The sequence below is a fragment of the Hemitrygon akajei genome, chromosome 2, assembly GCF_048418815.1.
Source record: "Hemitrygon akajei chromosome 2, sHemAka1.3, whole genome shotgun sequence".
In the NCBI taxonomy this organism is placed as follows: domain Eukaryota; kingdom Metazoa; phylum Chordata; class Chondrichthyes; order Myliobatiformes; family Dasyatidae; genus Hemitrygon; species Hemitrygon akajei.
In genome coordinates, this window is record NC_133125.1 from 182,926,286 (window position 1) to 182,948,413 (window position 22,128).

Consider the following 22,128-nt stretch of genomic DNA (forward strand, 5'->3'; position numbering starts at 1 on the left):
GTGTTTAATAAATGTGTTATTTGTTATAAAAACCCTTGCCTAACTCATATATTTATTGTTGCCTGAATCCGTAACATGTGTCATCAGCAAATTTACTAACCCATCCCTCCACTTCCTCATCCAGGTAATTTATATAAACCACAAAGAGAAGGGGTCCCAGAACAGATCGCTGGGGCACTCCACTGGTCACCGGCCCCCATGCAAAATATGACCCATCTACAACCACTCTTTGCCTTCTGTGTGCAGGCCAATTCTGGATCCACAAAGTGAGGTCTGCTTGCATCCCATGCCTCCTTACTTTCTCAATAAGCCTTGCATGGATTAACTTATCAAATGCCTTGCTGAAATCCATATACACTACATCTAATGCTCTACCTTCATCAATGTGTTTAGTCACATCCTCAAAAAATTCAGTCAGGCTCGTAAGGCACGACCTGCCTTTGGCAAAGCAATGCTAACTATTCCAAATCATATTATGCCTCTCCAAATATTCATAAATCCTGCCTCTCGGTATCTTTTCCATCAACTTACCAACCACTGAGGTAAGACCCATTGGTCTATAATTTCCTGGTCTATCTCTACTCCCTTTCTTGAATAATGGAACAACATCTGCAACCCTCCAATCCTCCGGAACCTCTTCCGTCCCCATTGATGATGCAAAGATCATTGCCAGAGGTTCAGCAATCTCCTCCCTCGCCTCCTACAGAAGCTTGGGGTATATTTTGTCCTAACTTGATGCTTTCCAAAAGCTCAGCAGATCCTCTTTTTTAATATCTATATGCTCAAATTTTTCAGTCATCCCTACAATTGCCAAAAGACCTTTTCCGTAGTGAATACTGAAGCAAGGTATTCATTAAGTACCTCCACTACCTCCTCCGGTGCCATGCACTCTTTCACTGTTACACTTGATTGGTCCTATTCTCTCATGTCTTATCCTCTTGCTCTTTACATACCTGTAGTATATCTTGGTGTTTTCCTTAATCCTGCTCACCAAAGCCTTCTCATGGCCCCTTCGAGCTCTCCTAATTTCATTCTTAATCTCCTTCCTACTAGCCTTATAATTTTCTAGATCTCTACCATTACCTAGTTTTCTGAACTTTTCGTAAGGTTTTCTTCTTGACAAGATTTTCCCAGCCTTTGTACACCATTGTTTCTGTACCCTACCATCCTTTCCCTGTATCATTGGAATGTACCTATGCAGAACGCCACACAAATATCCCCTGAACATTTGCCACATTTCTGCCATATATTTCTCTGAGAACAGCTGTTCCCAATTTATACTTCCAAGTTCCTGGCTGGGAGCTTCATATTTCCCCTTACTCCAATTAAACGCTTTCCTAACTTGTCTGTTCCTATCCTTGTCCAACACTATGGTAAAGGAGATAGATTTGTGATCACTATCTCCAAAATGCTCTCCCACTGAGAGACCTGACACCGGACCAGGTTCATTTCCCAATACCAGATCACGTACAACCTCTCATCTTGTAGGGTGATGTACAAACGTACATACTGTGTCAGGAAATCTGACGCACCGAACAAACTCCACCCCATCTAAACTCCTTGCTCTGGGGAGATTCCAATCAATATCTGGGAAATAAAAATATCCCATCACGACAACTCTGTTAGACCATAAGACTATAAGATATAGGAGCAGAAGTAGGCCATTCATCCCATTGAGTCTGTTCTGCCATTCCTTCATGGGCTGACCCAATTCTTCCAGTCATCCCCATTCTCCTGCCTTCTCCCCATACCCCTTGATGCCCTGGCTAATTAAGAACCTATCTATCTCTGTCTTAAATGCACCCAATGACTTGGCCTCCACAGCCACTCGTGACAACAAATTCCACAGATTTACCATCCTCTGACTAAAGTAATTTCTCCACATCCCTGTTCTAAATAGACATCCTTCAATCCTGAAGTTGTGACCTCTTGCCCTAGACTCCCCTACCATGGGAAATCACTTTGCCATATCTAATCTGTTCAGACGGCCTTTTAACATTCAAAACTGTTATTACTGGATCGTTCCAGAATCTGTCTCCCTATCAGCTCTTCGATGTCCCTGTTACTATTGGGTGGTCTATAAAAAAACACCCAGTAAATTTATTGACCCCTTCCTGATTCTAAATTCCACCCGTGACTTCCTCCTTTTCTGCAGCCGTAACACTATCTCTGATCAACTGTCCCACGTCCACACCTCTGTAGCCTCCCTCTCTGTTCTTTCTGAAACATCTAAAACCTGGCATTCTAAGTAGCCATTCCTGCCCCTGAGCCATATAGTCTCTGTAATGGCAACAGCAACATGGTAGTGATCCACGCTCTGAGCTCAGCCGCTTTGTTCATGGTACTCCTAGCATTAAAATAGACACATCTCAAACCATCAGTCTGAGTGCATCCTTTCTCTGTCACCTGCCTATCCTCCGTCTCACACTGCCTACAAGTTTTCTCTATTTCTGAGCCACTTCCTCTGTCTCTTCAGTTCGGTTCCCACCCCCCCAGCAATTCCAGTTTAAACTCTCCCTAATAGCCTTCGAAAACTTCCCATCCAGGATATTGGTCCCCTTCAGATTCAAGTGCAACCTGTCCCTTTTGTACAGGTCACACCTGCCCCAAAAGACGTCCTAATGATACAGAAATCGGAATCCCTGTACCCTGCTCCAATCTCTGAGCAACGCATTTATCCTCCACCTCATTCTATTCCTATGCTACTGCCATGTGGTACAGACAGTAATCCTGAGATTACTACCCTTGTGGTCCTGCTTCTCAGCTTCTTTCTTAACTTCCTGTAGTCTGTTTTCAGGACCTCCTCCCAGGCAGGTCATTCCTGCCTGTGGCCATTAAACTTTACAACTCCTCCCTCGGAGTGTCAGACACTCTGAGCCAATAGGCTGGTCCTGGACTTATTTCCATTTGGCATAATTTACCTATTATTTAATTATTTATGGTTTTATATTGCTATATTTCTACACTATTCTTGGTTGGTGTGACTGTAACAAAACCCAATTTCCCTTGGGATCAATAAAATATGTCTGTCTGTCTGTCTGTTTTCCTACCTATGTCGTTGGTACCAATATGTACCACGACCTCTGGCTGTTCACCATCCCACCGCAGGATATTGTGAATGCGATCAGAAACATCCTGGACCCTGGCACCTGGGAGGCAAACTACCATCTTTGGGGTTTTTTCTGCGTCCTGGGGCAAAGAATTCCTTGGATTCACCACTGTCTGGCTGAAGAAATTCCTCCTCATTTTCCTTCAATACATGGTTAAGTTTTTTTATAGATCCCCAAAACCTCAGGACTTTCTACAGGGGCACAATTGAGAACATCCTGACTGGCTGCATCACTGCCTAGTTCCCTCAATCACAGGACTCCTCAGTGAGTGATGCGGACAGTGGTGAGTGTAGATGTGGAGTGCAGGTAGTTTTGAGGAAATAAGAAGGCTGCAGAAAGACTTAGACAGGTTAGGAAAATGGGGAAAGAAATGGCAGATGGAATGTGGTGTCGGGAAGAATATAGTCATGCACTTCGTTGGAAGAAATGAAAGGGTTGATGATTTTCTAAGATTTTCAATCTTTTTATGAAGCTCTTATTTCTCTTATTCTTAAAAAAAACAAAAATCCAGCTGAATGTTCTTCATACAGACCAATTTCTTTATTAAATATTGATGCAAAAATTTTATCCAAAATCTTAGCTTGAAGACTTGAAAATATTTTACCAGCTATTATATCATGACCAGACAGGATTTATTAAAAATCGTTACTTACATTTTAATATACATCGGTTATTGAATGTGACATATTCACCATCCAAAAAAATATCAAAGCTTTTATCCTTACATGCAGAAAAAACCTTTGATAGGATTGAGTGGAATTATCTTTTTAAGACCTTAGAAAAGTTTAATTTTGGGCCTAATTTTATTCATTGGGTTAAATTAATTTACTTGTCTCCTACCGCTCAGGTTATTGCTAACTCTCAAATTTCTAAGCCCTTTAAATTACAGCAGGGAACTAGACAAGGTTGCCCTCTTAGTCCTTTACTTTTTGCTTAACTATAGAACCCTTAGCAATAGCATTTCAAGAATCTAAGGACATTTCTGGTATACTAAGGGAAAGTATGACTCATAAAATTTCGTTATACGCTGATGATATTTTACCTTTTATCTCTAACACTGAAACTTCTTTACCTTCAGTTCTTTCTTTAATTTCCCAGTTTAGTTCTTTTTCAGGATATAAGCTGAACTTACATAAAAGTGAGTTATTTCCTTTAAATGACCTAATGTCATCAAATGCCAAATTTCCATTCCAAGTTGTTACAAGTCAATTTACATATCTAGGTGTAACAATTACTAAAGGCTTCAAGAATTTATTTAAAGAAAACTTAAACCCCTTATTGAATTATGTGAAAAAGACGCTTTCTAAATGGTCTCCTCTTTCTTTCTCCCTAATTGGCCAAATTAATTCGATTAAAATGAAGATTCTTCCTAAATTTTTATATCTTTTTCAGGCCTTACCTATTTTTATTCCTATGACCTACTTTGATTCTTTAGATTCAATTTTAACATCTTATATTTGGAATAATAAACAAGCTCATTTAAGTAAAGTTTACCTACAAAGAAATAAAGAGATGGGTGGATTAGCCCTACCCAATTTTAGGTTTTACTATTGGGCTGCCAATAAAAAGAATATTACTTTCTGGTCCTATTATATTTATCGTAAAGATTGCCCATCATGGGTTTCCTTAGAAGTTAATTCTGTAAAAAATTCATCTATTGTCTCTCTTCTTGGATCATACTCTTCTTTTTCAGTAAATAAAACAACAGATAACATGATTGTTAACTTTAAGGATTTGGTCTCAATTTAGGAAATTTTTTGGTTTAGCGAATTTTTCATTATCATCTCCCATTCTCCTTAATTATTTTTTTTTATCCCTTCCATGACTGACAAAGTCTTTAAGGATTGGGATGAACTAGGTATTAAGTGTTTTTGGGACCTGTTTATCTCAGGATCTCTTGCTTCATTTGACCAATCGTCAACTAAATTTGAACTCCTAATAACACATTTTTACAGATACCTTCAAATTAGAGATTTCTTATGTTTCCAATAGGTCCTGATAAAAATTTACTGGACGATCTTTTAAATTTAAAACCTTTTGTTAATGGTTCTATTACGGGAATCTATAACTTGTTGATTGATTCTAGACAAGACTTTTTAGATAAAATAAATAAAAGCTTGGGAGGATGACCTAAATTTTCAGATTTCTGATGATAGATGGAATAGAATTCTTAAACGGGTTAATAAATCATCTTTCTGTGCTCGTCATTCTCTTCTACAATTTAAAGTGGTCCATAAAGCTTACATTTCTAAACAGAAGCTGTCCAGTTTTTATCCGAATATTTCTCCACTTTGTAATAAATGCAACTCTGCTGATGCCTCTTTAATTCATATGTTTTGGTTTTGCCCTAAAATTGAAAAGTTTTGGTGGGAAGTATTTCATATCATCTCACAACTTTTTAGGGTCCAATTTGACCCAAATTCCCTTACTGCCTTGTTTGGTATTATTGCAAATGAAGATATAACTTTAAATTCTCCTAACCTACAGGTTTTAGTTTTTACCTCTCTTTTAGCAAGGAGAGCAATCTTGCTTAAATGGAAGGAGTCTACCCCTCCTACGCATCTTCAATGGCTACGTGATATTATATCTTATTTAAATTTAGAAAAGATCCGCTGCTCAGTCTTAAGTTCGAAACAATCTTTTTATGATATCTGGGGACCTTTCCGAAATTATTTTTCCAATTTATAAAGTTTAACAGTGCACAGACTTTTATGTATATTTTTATCTTCTCTTCTTAAGCGAATATGTTTTTTTTTCTAATTATCCATTATCATCCATCAGCTTTTTTCTTTGGTAGTTGATAGAGGTTTGTCTTTTTTTTATATAAAAATTTTCTTTTATGATCTATGACCTATCTTTAAATTTTTGATTACGGAGTGGTATACCCTTATGTGTTATGCTGTAACATTTTGATCAATTTTATTACAATATATGAATGTACACAAGTTATGTTGAGATGTATCTATGTGTTGCAATCTGTAAATCATGTTTTTTTTCTTCTGAATAAAAATATTGTAAAAACAAAAGAAAGAAAATATAAAATTCTGAGACACACACGGATTTGAGAGACCTTGTGCAGGATTCCCTGAAGTTTAATTTGCAGGTTGAGTCTGTGGTGAGGAAGGCAAATGTGATGTGAGCATTCATTTTGAGAGGACTAGAATATAAAAGCAAGGTTGTAAAGTTTCCAGTCAGAACCGTGGGAATGATTGTATTAAACACTGAGCTGAGGCCAATAAACAACATCCTGACGTAAGTATTAGTATTGTCCAGGTGACCAAGGCTACAGATCAAGTCGCCCCACACAGCTTGGTCCTGAAACTGCAGTAAAATGTCCAATAACATCTGTTCATGTAATATTACTCCTATGCTGTAGTTGTCTCACTTTCTCCTGCTCTACAGTTTAAATGATTATATTTTCCTTTTATTCTAATCAGCTGAAAGGGAAGAAGTGGTTGGTGTCCTTGGTTCATCAGTTTTACTGGATCCTGAAATCACCATTGATTCCAGCAAGAATGAAATCCTTTGGACTTTCAAAGCCAACAACAAAAGCCATGATGTTATTTTGGATCACATCCCGGGTGTCGCCACATCGGAACCAAGTGAACAGTTCAAGGACCGTTTACAATTCAACACTTTGAGTGGTGCACTGACGATAAGCAGATTAAATGCCAGTGACCAAGGAGATTACACCTTCACTGTTAATGGGAAAGAGTTGAAAATAATGGAATTGCTTGTCATTGGTAAGAAGTTTCAGATATTTGTGATGTAGTGTGTGATTTATTAATGGCAGAATCTGCCGTAGAAACTATGATCTGTGAGTTTTGTTTCCATCAAAGTCTAAGCAGGATCACCTCTGCTGTGACTCATCAACTGAGTCATTGGAGAGACATTGAAGCTGGTGATATAAAAACAGCAGAATTTCTGCAGAGAATCTGATTCTCCTCACATCACACACAGTCTTACTTATATTTTTAAACATAAATAAAGTAAAAGTGAGTCACCACAATTTCAATAGCTATAATTTCCTACCGACCTCTAACATTTTGAATATTTGTAGAATTACATATTTACAATAGTCATACATCCCAGCCAATAGAATCCTTTTGAAAGCTTCAGAGCACAAACTCCAAACACCCAAAATACATCTCTTTTGTTAAAGTGCTGAAGGATGGCTCTCTGAATACAGAACTGGCCAGAATATTAACTATGTATTGCATTAAACTGCTGCTGCTAAGTTAACAAATTTCATGTCGCATGCCAGTGATAATAAACCTGATTCTGATTCTGACAAAACAGACCAGTCCTGACAAATGCATTGTGACAGGGATACACTTTGACATTGGGCTAATGCAGACAATGGCCACTTAACGACTTCCCTGATCACACCCTGAGGATTTCAATGACCACCAATCAACATGAACATTCATGTATTGTCTTCCTCTGGGGCTGAATCAGAATGTCCCAAAAGCTCCAACGCCTGGGCCTCTGTACCTCCCTTCTTGACTTCCTCACTGGGAGACCAGTCAGAGTGGATCAGAAATAACATCTTCACCTTGCTGACAATCAACACTGGAACATGTCTAGGATGAATGCTTAGCCCACTGTTGGTGACAAGGAGGCGTACAAGAGTGAGGTAGAGCAGCTGGATGAGTGGTGTGACAACAACAACCTTACACTCAACGTAAGTAAGGCCAAGAAATTGATTGTGGACTTCAGGAAGGCAAAGTCAATAGAGAATACTCCCCAGTCCTCATCAATGGATCAGCCATGGAAAAGGTGAAAAATTTCAAGTTTCACAATGTCAACACCACTGAAGATCTGTCCTGGGATGAACATATTGATGCAATTACAAAGAAGGCACAACATTGGCTATGTTTCATTACGAGTTTATGGAGTCTTGGTATGTCATCAAAGACTCATGCAAGTTTCTACAAATGTACGTGGAGAACACAGGATCAGAAAAAGCAGCAGAAAGTTGGAAACTCAGCCAGCTCCATCATGGGCACTAACCTAGTATCAAGGACACCTTCAAAAGGTGATGCTTCAAAAAGATGGTATCCATCATTAAGGAGCCCCGTCATCCAGGATGTGCTCTCTTCTCAATGTTACCATCAAGGAGGAGGTACAGGAGGCTGAAGACACACACTCAGCATTTCAGGAACTGTTTCTTCCCATCTGCCATTACATTCCACAATGGACAATAAACCCATCAACACAACCTCACTTTTTTTTTGCTCTCTTTTTACACTATTTAATTTATTTTTTAATATACACTTATTGTAATTCATTGCTTTTTTTATTATGTGTTACAATGTACTGCTGCTGTAAAAGAACAAATTTCATGACCTTTGTCGGTGATATTAAACCTGATTCTGATTCTGATTCAATGATTAGTTTCAGTCACCTTAAACTGTCAGTTGATGGTGGAGGGGCCGGTCGTGTTGAGGAAGCAGAGAGGCTGCGGAAGGACTTTGACAGATTTGGAGAGGTGTCAGATGGAATACAGTGTCAGGAATTGTATGGTCATGCACTTTGGTAGAAGGATTAAAAACATAGATTATGTTCTAAATGGGGAAAAAATCAAAAATCTGAAGTGCAGAGGGATTTGGGAGTCCTTGAGGATTCCTGAAAGGTTAATTTGTAGGTTGAATTGGTGGTGAGGAAAGTGAATGAGATGTTCACATTCATTTCAAGAGGACCAGAACATAAACACAAGGATGTGATGCTGATGCTGTATAAATTACTGGTGAGGCCTCACTTGGAGTATTGTAATTAGTTTTGGGCCCCTTATTTAAGAAAGGATGTGCTGACATTGGAGAGGGTTCAGAGGAGGTTCACAGGGATGATTGCTGGAATGAAAGAGTTATCATACGAGTAGTGATTGAGGTTTCTGGGCCTGAACTCAGAGGAATTTAGAAGAATGAGGATGATCTCATTGAAACCTTTTGAAAGTTAAAAGGCCAGATGCAGTGGATGTGATGAGGATGTTTGCTCTCGTGGGCGAATCAAGGACCAGAGGGCACAGCCTCAACAGACAGGGATGTGAATCACCTGAGCTGTTTTCCGGTTCATCTGGGGGTCCAAGATGGAGTGGGTGAGGCGCAGATCTGAATGCACAAATCCCTGTATAACGGGTGTGTTGTGAAGGATGAACAGCTCTGATGGGCAGAAGGGTGCAGAGTTGCCCATGTTCCCCCCCCCCCCCGGGAGAATCACAAACTGTTACTGTTGCAATGCTGCTCATGAGAGAGAGAGATGAGGAGAAAACATGCAAGAACATTTGCTACAGATAAGAGAGAGATAAGAGAGGGGAGAGAGTCTTGTTGATTCACCGTATTATGACTTTTGAGAGGGTTATTTGTCTTATACCATTCTGATCATTAACATTCCTCAGTGGACAGCCGGAGTGGGCTGGTTTGATGAACTAAGCCATTCAAAACTGATTGATAGCTGAGAACCTGTGAGTAGGGATAAAAGTGAGGTCTGGAGAGACACTCTTCAGACACACCAGGAGACACACCGTTGAGCACTGATTGAGTGTTGGAACCCACGGGAAAGTGTGGGACATCGGAGACTGAACAAAGAGATCGGTCAGTTAAACTTACAGTGTTATAGCAGGGCTGGTGGGGACTTGTGTGTGTGTCCACTCATGCCAGAGTGACGAGTCCACCACAGAAGAACGGTCTAGCTGAAGGACAGAGGGGTCATAACCGAATGGCCACAACGATACGACGGATCAAGAACGCAAAGGAAGGTTTGGCTGACTGTAGCTGTTACTTCTTGCTCCCTCTCTCTCTCTCTCCAACGATTACAACACAACAACCAATATCTACCTCAGCACGCATGAACTGAACTGAACTTTATACTTTTCTATGTCAATTCATTATCCCATAGACATCGATAGAGCTTGTTTATTATTGCTTATTAATATTCCCACACTTTTAGGTTTATTATTGCTAATGTGTGTTATCTATATATTTGCATTATTGGTATTGATTTGCTTATTTTACTAATAAACACTTTTGAATATAGTACCACCAGACTCCAACGGATTCTTCTTTCTATGGTGGTCAGACACCCAGTTACAGGGTACATAACAAATTGGGGCCTCGTCTTCCGGGATTTGATTACCAAATTGAGAGGCCAGTGAATCAGGATAAAAGTCCCTTATCTGATCTGGTTGTGTGGGTAACCAGACGGGAAACCAGCAGAGATGGAAATAGACAAATTTGTAGAAAACCCGACTTTGAAGGCGCTAGAGGGTGCCATGAAGACGGAATTGGTGAGCGTTGCGAAACAACTAAATCTCTCGGCAGTAAAACCGTCGATGAGAAAGTCAGAGATACAGAGGGCCATAGCCCAACATTATGTATCTGAGGATGTGTTCATGTCTGGGGTATTGGAACTGTTCCCTGAGAGGAAATCAGTCGATGGGGAGGTTCAGTGAGAGATGGTAAAATTAAGGTTGGATGCGGAAAAGAAGAAAATGGAGTATGAGATCCAGCTAAAGGAGTTGGAGGCGAGAAGGGAGAAGGAAAGAGCTGAGTTGGAGGCACAAACGGAGAAGGAAAAAGCTGAAAGAGAGGAAAGGGAGAAAGAGAGGCAGCATGCACTGGAATTGGAAAGGTTAAAGCAGCAGGGGAGAGACCGGGCGGCAGACTCAAGTGAGGGGTTCAGGATTGGTCGGGAGATCCAGATGGTATCTCCATTTGAGGAGACGGATGTCGATAAGTTCTTCCTCCATTTTGAGAAAGTGGCTGTGAATCAGAACTGGCCTAAGGGGAAATGGGCCGTTCTGTTACAGAGCGTACTTAGGGGGAAGGCTCAGCAAGTATATTTGGCATTGTCCATGGAGGAGTCTAGGAATTATGAGGAAGTAAAAAGGGCTGTATTGAGGAGCTACAAGTTGGTGGCAGAAGTTCCGGAACTTGAGAAAGCCCTGGAACCACACGTATTTAGAGTTTGCCCGTGAGATGCAGATGTCTTATGAGCATTGGTGTGCCTCAAAAGGGGTTGTTGGAGATTATGACATACTGGTGCAGTTAATGTTGATGGAGCAATTTAAAAGTTGTATCCCTGAGAGTATGAAGATGTACTTGGACGAGAAGGAGACAGAGACTCTGTCTGCGACTGGCAAGTTAGCAGACGAGTACGCCCTAACCCACAAGGCAAAGTTTTCCTCAAATAAGAGTTACCAGAAAGGCAGTAGGGATGGTAGAGAAAGTCTGCCGGCTAAGGTAGAGAATAAGCCGGGAGCTAGTGGTAAAGGTAAGGAGGATGAAAAGCAGGCTGGCAAGAAGGTTCCTAGCTTGACCTGTTATAATTGTGGAAAAGTTGGTCATATTGCATCTAAGCGCTTTGCTCCGAGGAAGGAGACGGGAAAAGGGAAAACAGAGATCCCTACAGGTTGCATTGAGTTGGTCAGCAGATCAATGAGGAAGGCAAGGGTAGATAGAGCACAAGAGGGGCGTGAGAAATTTATTTCGGAAGGGATGGTGTCTGTGAAAGAAGGAGAAACCCCAGTTCCAGTGAGGATCTGGAGGGATACTGGGGCTGACCAGTTATTGATCCTAAGTAAGGTGCTAGATTTCGGTCCTGAAACTGGAGAGGTGGTATTAAGAGGCATAGGAAAAGGGACAGAAGCTGTACCTTTGCACAGGATCATTTTAAAATGTGACCTGGTATCTGGAACAGTTGAAATAGGGGTGCAGTCAGAATTACCGAGAGACGGCATGGACGTCCTTCTTGGTAATGATTTAGCAGGTGGTGACGTGTTCAGCAGTGAAATTAACAAGCAAGCCTGTGAGTGCTGAGGACCCGGCCCTAGATTCTAAGATTTATCCCGCATGCGCAATCACTCGCAGCATGTCGAGAAAGGTGGCTGAGAAAGAGGACAGTTTAAATGAGTCCAGTGTTGATTTGGCTGAGACATTTTTACCGACCCTGTACCAAGAGGGGTTAGAGGGTGGTAAAGCGGAGGATAGTGGATCTAAGGAGAGTAAAGGAGAGGAGGTAGATCCACCTTTAGTCAAGAGGAAATTTATAGAGGCACAGAGTAAAGATGAGAAACAGATATGGCAGTTAGAAGGTCCAGGGTTGGCATGGATAATCTGTCTGGCTTGACAGAGCAGTTTGCAGTTGAAGAATTTAAATGTGTTCCCGATAATGATGTAAGGGCAGTCCTAGATGACAAGGATGCCGCTACCTTGAAGGAGTCTGCTGGGTTAGCAGATGAAGTTGTTTTAACCCGCAAGGTTGAGTTTATTCCGAAGGGGAGTTGCCCAGAGAGTAACTGGGAGGATCAGGGGAACTTAGAATTTGAAAAAGGGACTGGTATTGAAAGCCTGGAAGAGGTAGATGTCCCATTTGAGTGTGGTCAGGATGTGAAGGATGTGGATGCACAGGGTACTGAACCTAGTAATGAAACTCAGGAAAAGTCTGAGGTATCTGATTTAGTTGAAAAGGAATGCAGTCCTTTTGGGTCAGATGGACTTGGTTCACTGAAGAAAGGGTTAACCTTGGTACCAGTGGAAAGTGAGAATTCTCAGTTGTTTGTGTTAGAAGGGGTGTTAAAAGTTAGTGAGGAGATGAAAGCTGGTGATGTGAATATTATTGAAGGAGAAGGGAAAGGTGTTGTTCCTAAATTGAATAAAGAAAATTTAAAGTCTGAATTGGTTTTAGACGAATTGACAAAAGGGAAGGGACCGTTAACTGAACAATGGCTTGTTAACAAGGTGCCTGTGAATCAATGACAGTTTGTTTTGGAATTTAAAGGTAAGCAACTCGCTGATGTTATTCAAGGAGGTGATTTGGAGAGACAGAAACAAAAGTGTTGTTTTGACAAAGAGGGATCACTTGCAGATGTTAAACTGAAAACTAATAGAATGAAGGGTCCTGAAGATAAAATTAATGACCTGCTTAAAATTAATGAATTGTGTGGAAGTTCAGCAAATGGGCTTAGTTTGGAAAACATTGGTGATAAGATAGCTCCTGTGAAAGGAGTCTGTGAAGGCCTATTCCACACTGGTGAGCAAGCTAACCACGTGAGAGTTAAGTGGAAAAGGGACAAAGGTTGACCAAATGCCACTTTGAATAACAGGATCTGGTTTTGAGGGAATTCGACAAAGCATGTAAATAATAAAGACAACACCATGGAAGATTGACTGTTTGAATGTTAAGTTTAAAAGTAAAACAGAGATTAGTATTTGCACAAACTTTTGTAATGTACTATATTATAATCACACATGTATTGGATCACATTTTGTAACACTTAAGCTAAGATCACAACCCTTTGGTATTTTTGGCTAACATGAAAAATAAAAATAGGAGGTTACTAAGTTGGAGTCTGATGCTACAGGAATTTGATATTAAAATATAACATATTAAAGGGAGTGACAATGTAATTGCTGACTGTTTATCTAGATGTTAATTTGAAAGTATATCTATTATTTTTGTAGTTAAGACCACTTCTGTATTTTGTTAAATTCTGTAATTCTGTAAGATGCTGTATTAGTTAATTTTCACCTTGTTGAAAATTCCCAGAAGGATGGGGGTGTTATGAAGGATAAACAGCTCTGATGGGCAGAAGGGTGCAGAGTTGCCCATGTCCCCCCCACCCCCCGGGAGAATCACAAACCATTACTGTTGCTATGCTGCTCATGAGAGAGAGAGATGAGGAGAAAACATGTAAGAACATCTGCTACAGATAAGAGAGGGGAGAGAGACTTGTTGATTCACCGTATTATGACTTTTGAGAGGGTTATTTGTCTTATACCATTCTGTTCATTAACATTCCTCAGTGGACAGCCGGAGTGGGCTGGTTTGATGAACTAAGCCATTCAAAACTGATTGATAGCTGAGAACCCGTGAGTAGGGATAAAAGTGAGGTCTGGAGAGACACTCTTCAGACACACCAGGAGACACACCGTTGAGCACTGATTGAGTGTTGGAACCCACGGGAAAGTGTGGGGCATCGGGGACCGAACAAAGAGATCGGTCAGTTAAACTTACAGTGTTATAGCAGGGCTGGTGGGGACTTGTGTGTGTGTGTCCACTCATGCCAGAGTGATGAGTCCACCACAGAAGAACGGTCTAGCTGAAGGACAGAGGGGTCATAACCGAATGGCCACAACGATACGACGGATCAAGAACGCAAAGGAAGGTTTGGCTGACTGTAGCTGTTACTTCTTGCTCACTCTCTCTCTCCAACGATTACAACACAACAACCAATATCTACCTCAGCACGCATGAACTGAACTGAACTTTATACTTTTCTATGTCAATTCATTATCCCATAGACATCGATAGAGCTTGTTTATTATTGATTATTATTATTCCCACACTTTTAGGTTTATTATTGCTAATGTGTGTTATCTATATATTTGCATTATTGGTATTGATTTGCTTATTTTACTAATAAATACTTTTGAATATAGTACCACCAGACTCCAACGGATTCTTTTTAACCTGCTGGTCAGGCACCCAGTTACGGGGTACGTAACAGGTGCAACAGTTTACCCAATGTGTCCCTCACCCTGATGACCAGCTTCATGTGTGGCTGCATCAGGCTGTGTGTGGAACCTAAATACATGGGCACCAGGTACCACTACGTGCTGAGGTTCTGCCTGTCCCCTGTGTTGCCAAGGTGTTGAAACTGAGGGATGATTCTGAAAAGGGGATGAATGAACCCCAGAGAAATCTGAAGGTGAGGTAATTCAACTTTCTGAGAGATGGAGAATAGAAAAATTTGAAGCCAGTGAATTGCCAGTTTTGGAGCCAGTGTAGATCAGAAGCACTGGGGTCTGGCTTGAACAGGTATAGTGTGAGAGTCTTGGATCAGCCAAAGTTGATGAGGGGTTTGAGGTGGGAGGCTGGTCCAGAAAGAATTTCCACAACATTCTTGTCTGAAAGACAAGTTCCTGTAACCCCAGTAAAGAGTGGCACAATATCTATTCAGTAGTATGTTCTCGTTTGCTGTAGTTTCACAAAGTTCTCTGTTTGTGTTTCACAGCCACCACATTTTAAATGAGTACAATTATTTTTATTAACAGATAAAGTTAAAGAAGAGGTTGGTCTCCTTGGCTCATCAGTTTTACTGGATCCTGAACTCAAAGTTGATCCCAGCAAGAGTGAAATAGTTTGGATGTTCATCGACAGGAGCATTTTGCATCATGTCCCAGGTCACAGCTTAGTGAAACCGAGTGACCAGTTCAAGTTTCGTCTGCACTTTAATACTTCTAATGGTGCTCTGACTGTGAATGGAGCAGAACATGGTGACCAAGGAAATTACACCTTCATTGTGGATGGACAAGAGCTGAGAATAATACAACTACGCCTTGTTGGTAAGTAGTTTTATGTTTCATAGAACATAGAACAGTAGAACACAGCTCTGCCCATTTGGCCCACAATGTTATGCTGACCTTTTAACCTATTCCCAGATAAATCTAACCCTTCCCTCCCATGTAGGCATCCATATTTCTTTCATCCCTGTGTTTATTCAGGAAGTGATTGATACAGAATTCAGCATAGTTTTTGTGGTTGTATTTTCCAGTTGAGGCCAAGTTGTGCACCTCACCTGATCGAATAAACACTGAGGTGTCAGATATTGAATGCAGCCGTCATTCAACCCCCATCACTGTGATGTACCTGTCATCCCAAGGCGGAGCCCGTTCGGGATTTGATCCAACATTCATTGCTGCACTGGCGGGATGAGAGAAGAAGAACTGTTTGTCAAACCTGAGGCTTGGGTTTTCTGTTGGAGAGAACAGAAGGAAATGGTTGTGAAGTGAAAGTGTGGATGGATGGAAAAGGTGGAGAAATGGAAAAAGTAGCAAGAGAAGGGATGGGAGGGGAGGGAGATGCACAATGCATTAGATTAGTGTGGGAAATGGGGAAAGGGGGTGACATGATGGTGAAAGAAACTTCAATAACAATGGTAATAAATAAGAGATGAAATTTATTTATCGAGCACTTTTCACAGGTTGTAGTTCAAAGTTGTTTACAATGGGATAAAAGTACAAATGTGGAAAAATAAAATAAAAATTAATGTAAATAAAAGAGAAAACGATGCTCATTGAAAACAAGATTAAATAAATAGATTTTAAGCTCTCATTTAAAGGTGTCAACTGAGTCTGCATCCCTTATAGTTTTAGTATTGAATTCCACAGTTGAGGAGCGTAGTTCAAAAAAGCTGAACTGCCTATTTTCTTCGGAGGGAGATTTTTTTAAGATTTAAGAGACCGGTGGCAGAAAACCTGAGAGCCTGAGCAGGATTATGAAAGGAAAGTGATTCTGTGACGTACTCTGCTCACAAACCATTAAGAGTTTTAAAAACAGGGAAAACAAGATTAATATTAATTTTAAAAGATACAGAAAGCTCCTGGAGCTGCCAAATTCCACCACACCTAAATTTTATTGGCATGTTTATGTGGGATAAAGCCATTCTCTGCACTGTGAAGTCAGCAATGTATTGTAATAAACTTTTCCATTCTGTTTGGTAATTCCAGGTACTGAGATAAGGACTAGAATTTTGTGAAACTGACCAGGGAGGAAAATGGAAGATATAAAAAGAATTAAGATTGGTGTCTCTGTTTATGTTTTTGAAATCCATACAATGCTCACAATGATCACATTACTCTTGTTGTTTAAACCCTGCTTCTGACATAAATATTCAGCCCCTGGTGATCTGTGAGAAATATTTCGAGCCTGGCTGACAAAAAGGCAACAAACCTGAGGATGTTCTCTGAAATAACAAGAGCAGAATCTTATTGAAAATGCTGAGATGGGTGTCGATTTTCCCTGTGCGGATGGGTCACTGGTGGGTCAAAATGCACTAATGGAGTGTGAGGGAGGGGGTAATTCCACAGCTTATTAAATGTACACCTTCCCCTTCCTCCTGAGGTGCCGTGTCTGATGGTTTCCACGGCAGTGCCCGTTTCATTGATTTCAATGTCTGTTCCTCATGACAAAAGTCAGGAAAGCATTTCCATGTGTGAGGCTGCTCTGTCCCACTGGGAAAGCAGCAAGAGTTCTTGGAGCTGGTGGTAATTCTGGGATGAAAGGTGGTGATGAATCAACATATAGGAGGGAGACTGAATATCTGTCTGAGTGGTGCCACAGCAATAACCTCTTCCTCAATGTCAGCAAGACCAAGGACCTGATTACTGACTTCAGGAGGAAACCAGAGGTCCATGAGCCATTCCCATCAGAGGATCAGAGTCGGAGAGGGTCGGCAACTTTAAATTCCTTGGTGTATCATTACAGAGGACTTGTGCTGGGCGCAGCAGTTAAGAACAAAATGAGGAAAGCGCAGCAGTGCCTCTACTTCCTTCGAAATTTGTGGAGATTCAGCGTGACACTTGAAAGTCTGACAGACTTCTGTAGATGTGTGGTGGAGAGTATATTGACTGTCTGCATCATTGGAACCACCAATGCCCTTCAACAGAAAATCCTACAAGGAGTATTGGATAGAGGCCAGTCCATCATGGGTAAAGCCCTCCCCACCATTGAGCACATCTACATGGAGAGTTGTTGCAGGAAAGCAGCCTCCATCATCAGGGACCCCCACCACTCATTCAGAAACAAGTTTTGACCCTCAACCATCAGACACTTGAATCAAAGCAGAGTGAGTGGGAAGATGGATGATTGGGAAGCTTTTAAAATCCAGCAAAAGGCAACTGAAAAGCTATATGAAGGGGAAAGGTTAAATATGAGGGTAGACTAGCCAATAATATAAAGCAGGATTCCAAAAACTTTTTCAGTTATATAAGGAATAAAAGGGAGGTGCGTGTTGATATTGGTCCACTGGAAAGTGATGCCGGTGAAGTAGTAATTTGAGACAAAGAAATGGCAGATGAACTTAATCGGTACTTTGTATCTGTCTTCACTGTGGAAGACACTAGCAGTGTGCCAGAAGTCCGTGAGTGTCACTGCTATTACAAAGGAAAAAGTGCGCGACAAACTGAAAGGTCTTAAGGTGGATGAGTCATCTGGGCCAGATGGACAACATCCCAGAGCCCTGAGAGAGGTTGCTGAAGAGATAACAGATGCATTGGTCATGATCCTTCAAGAATCACTTGATTCTGGCATGGTGCCAGAGGACCAGAAAATTGCAAATCTCACTCCAGTCTCTAAGACCATAAGATATAGGAGCAGAAGTAGGCCATTTGGCCCCTCGAGTCTGTTCTGCCATTCAATCATGTGCTGATACAATTTGTCCAATTATCCCCACTCCCCTGTCTTCTCCCTATCCCTTTGATGCCCTGACTAATAAAGAACCTATCTATCTCTGCCTTAAATACACCCAGTGACTTGGCCTCCACAGTTGCTCGTGGCCCAAAATTCCACAGATTTACAACTCTCTGACTGAAGTAATTTCTCCACATCTCTCTTCTAAATGGACGTCCTTCAAACCTGAAGTCCTGCCCTTTGTCCTAGACTCTCCTACCATGGGAAATAACTTTGCCATATCTAATCTGTTCAGGCATATTAACATTTGAAGTTTTTCTGTGAGATCCCCCTTCATTCTCCTGAACTCTAGGGAATACAGCTCAAGAGCTGCCAGACGTTTCTCATACAGTAACCCTTTCATTCCTGGAATCATTCTCATGAATCTTCTCTGAACCCTCTCCAATGTCAGTATATCCTTTCTAAAATAAGAAGCCCAAAACTGCACACAATACTCCCAAGTGTTAAATCACGAGTGCCTTACAGAGCCTCAACATCAAATCCCTGCTCTTATATTCTCTACCTCTAGAAATCAATGTCAATATTGCATTTGTTTTCTTCACCACCAACTCAACCTGGAGGTTAACCTTTAAGGTATCCTGCACAAGAACCCTGAAGTCCCTTTGTATCTCTGCATTTTGAATTTTCTCTCCATCTAAATAACAGTCTGCCTGTTTATTTCTTCCACCAAAATTGATGATCATACACTTTCCAACATTGTATTTCATTTGCCCATTCCCCTAAACTATCTAAGTTTCTCTACAGGCTCTCTGTTTCCTAAACAGTACCCGCTCCTCCACCTATCTTTGTATCATCAGCAAATTTAACCACAAATTCATTATCCCATTGTCCAAATCATTGATGTACATCGTAAAAAGCAACAGTCCCAACACCGACCCCTATGGAACTTCACTGGTAACCGGCAGCCAGTCAGAATAGGATCCCTTTATTCCCACTCTCTGTTTTCTGCCAATCAGCCAATGCTCCACCCATGCTAGTAACTTCCCTGTGATTCCATGGGATATAATCTTGCTCAGCAACCTTATGTGCAGCACCTTGTCAAAGACCTTCTGAAAATGCAAGTACACCACGTCCACTTCATCTCCTTTGTCTACCCTGCTTGTAATTTCCTCAAAAAATTGCAGCAGGTTTGTCAGGCAGAATTTTCCTTTCAGAAAACCATGCTGGCTTTTGTCTATCTTGTCATGTGCCTCCAGATACTCTGTAATCTCATCCCGAACAATCGATTCCAACAACTTCCCAACCACTGATGTCAGACTAACAGGTCTGTAGTTTCCATTCTGCTGCCTGCCACCCTTCTTAAATAGCAGAGTAACATTTGCAATTTTTGAGTCATCCTGTACAATGCCAGAATCTATCGATTCCATCAGGTGAAGGAGTTCTATCCACCCTCAGACCATTAAGCTTCCTGAGCACCTTCTGAGTTGTAATTTTCACTGCACATACTTCACTTCCCTGACACTCTTGAATGTCCTGTATACTGCAGATGTCTTCCACTATGAAGACCGATGCAAAATATTCATTTGGTTCCTTTGCCATCTCAGCATTCCTCCTTACAATACCTCCAGGGTCATTTTCTATTGGTCCTTTCTCTCCCCTTGACTCCCCTTTACCCTTCTATATACTTTTTTAAAAAAAAGCTTTTAGTATCTTTGATATTAGTCACCAGCTTCATTTCATAATTCATCTTTTCCTTCCTAATGAACTTCTTAGTTTCCTTCTGCAAGTTTTTAAGAGCTTCCCAATCCTCTATCTTCCCACTAGCTTTGGCTTCCTTGTATGCCCTCTCTTTTGTTTTTACTTTGGCTTTGACTTCACTTGTCAGCTACGGTAGTGTCCTTCATCCATTCTGATTTGGAATATATCTGCCTTGCACTTCCCTCATTTTTCACAGAAACTCCAGCCATTGCTGCTCTGCTGTCCTTCCTGTTAGTGTGCCTTTCCAGTCAATTTTGGCCAGTTCCTCTTAAGAATGGAGGAAAGCAAAAGAAAGGATATTGCAGTCCAGTTTGCCTAACCCCAGTGGTTGGGAACGTGTTGCAGTTTATTATTAAGGATGAGGTTTCAAGGTTTTTGGAGAATAATAGTAAAATAAGTCAAAGTCAGCATGGTTTCTGTGAAGGGAAATCTTCCCTGACAATTTTGTTAGAGTTCTTCGAGGAAGTAACAAGCAATGTGGACAATGGAGGGGCAGTGGATATCATTTGCTTGTATTTTCAGAAGGCATTTGATAAGCAACCACAAATGAGGCTGTTTAACATGATAAAATCCTATGGTGTTACAGGAAAGATTCAGCAATGGATAGCAGAACGGCTGGCAGGCAGGAGGCAGTGAGTGGGGGAAAAAGGGGTCTTTTCTGGTTGGCTGCCGGTGATGAGTGGTGTTCCTGGGGGGGGTGGGGAGGTGTCGGTATTGGGACTGCTACTTTTCACATTGTTTGTCAGTGATTTAGATAATGGAATTGATGGCTTTGTGACAAAGTTTGCAGATGATACGAAGTTAGTTGGAGGGGTTGGTAGTGCTGAAGAAGCAATGTGAATGTAGCAGGACTTTGTCAAATTGGAAGAATGGGCAGAAAAGTGGCAGATGGAATACAGTGTTGGGAAATGTATGATAATGCATTTTGGTAAAAGGAACAATAGTGCGGACTATTATCTGAATGGGGAAAAGGTTCAAACATCACTTCCTGAGCCACTCATTCATCTGTACCATCATCCTATTCCTGCTCTGACTGGCACGTCTATGAACTTGCAAGTGAACATCTAAAATAGAGATGAAACAGTTTTGAGTTTTTGCTTCCAGCTCTGAAGAAAATTGTTTGGAATCTTTGAATATTTTTAAAGCAGAAGTAGATCCTGAATAAGCAGAGAGGTGAACTGTTATCGTGGGAGGTGGGAACATCAGGTTAGCTGTGACCTTGTGCAATGACAGAGCAGTGTTGCGGGGTTAAATGGCTTTTATTTCCATTGTTGTGTATATATTTGTTGTGTAGAACCAAATGTACTTCAGTACCTTTATACATATCTGGTAGAATGTCACATGGTGAGATTGCATTCTACATCAAGATAGGAATATCATGGTTTCATATTCTCTCCTTTAGATGAGCTGTCAGAAGGTTCCATATTTACCAACATCGAATCACTGGGTTTCACGGTCGAGCTCACCTGTGAAGTCTTTGGAGATTTGAATGTGTATCAGTGGCAGAAGAATGGAGGGGAGATCTCCCAGCGTCACCAACTAACAGATGAAAACAGAACACTTCTTATCTCAAGTGCTTCATTTGAAGACTGTGGAGTGTACACCTGCATCACAACCAATCCTGTCAGCTCCATCCAGACAAACTACACCTTAATGTTGCGAGGTGAGCTTCATTTATGAATGACATTTTGCAGTTAACATTTAGACCATATTGGTGGCTATTGAATGCAGCCGATGCAAATCAGTGTTGCAGCAGAGAGAGGCAAAAGCTGAATTAATTGGGTTCACGGAATCCCAGAATAGTTATCGCAAAGAAAGCCATTCAGCCCTTTAAGAATGGATTGGTTCTATCACTGAGCAAACAACTGAATCCTATTGTTCTGTACTCTCCCCACAGCTCTGTAAATTCTTTCTTTCAGATAATTATCCAGCCCTCATATGAAATTACAGTTGAATGTCCCTTCACTATTCCTGATGATGAATTCTAGACCCGGTCCACTACTGTGCATAAAAAAGTTCCCAAGATATTTTCTGTTCTTCTCCCAATCACCTTCATTCCCACTCTCGACTG

The 22,128-nt window shown here is 41.0% G+C and overlaps 2 protein-coding genes across 2 annotated transcripts in view; both read left to right on the forward strand.

Annotated features, from left to right (window-relative positions):
• LOC140721541 (obscurin-like) overlaps nucleotides 1-6,882 on the forward strand; it is a 241,912-nt gene extending 235,030 nt beyond the window's left edge. Inside the window, exon 5 of the mRNA XM_073036362.1 lies at nucleotides 6,548-6,882. Coding sequence (XP_072892463.1) covers nucleotides 6,548-6,882 — 335 coding nt within the window. The remainder of the gene's footprint in view (nucleotides 1-6,547) is intronic.
• Nucleotides 6,883-6,920: 38 nt separating this feature from the next.
• LOC140721547 (uncharacterized) overlaps nucleotides 6,921-22,128 on the forward strand; it is a 43,119-nt gene continuing 27,911 nt past the window's right edge. Inside the window, exons 1-3 of the mRNA XM_073036375.1 lie at nucleotides 6,921-6,927; nucleotides 15,164-15,454; nucleotides 21,460-21,720. Of these exons, the coding sequence (XP_072892476.1) occupies nucleotides 6,921-6,927; nucleotides 15,164-15,454; nucleotides 21,460-21,720 (559 nt within the window). The remainder of the gene's footprint in view (nucleotides 6,928-15,163; nucleotides 15,455-21,459; nucleotides 21,721-22,128) is intronic.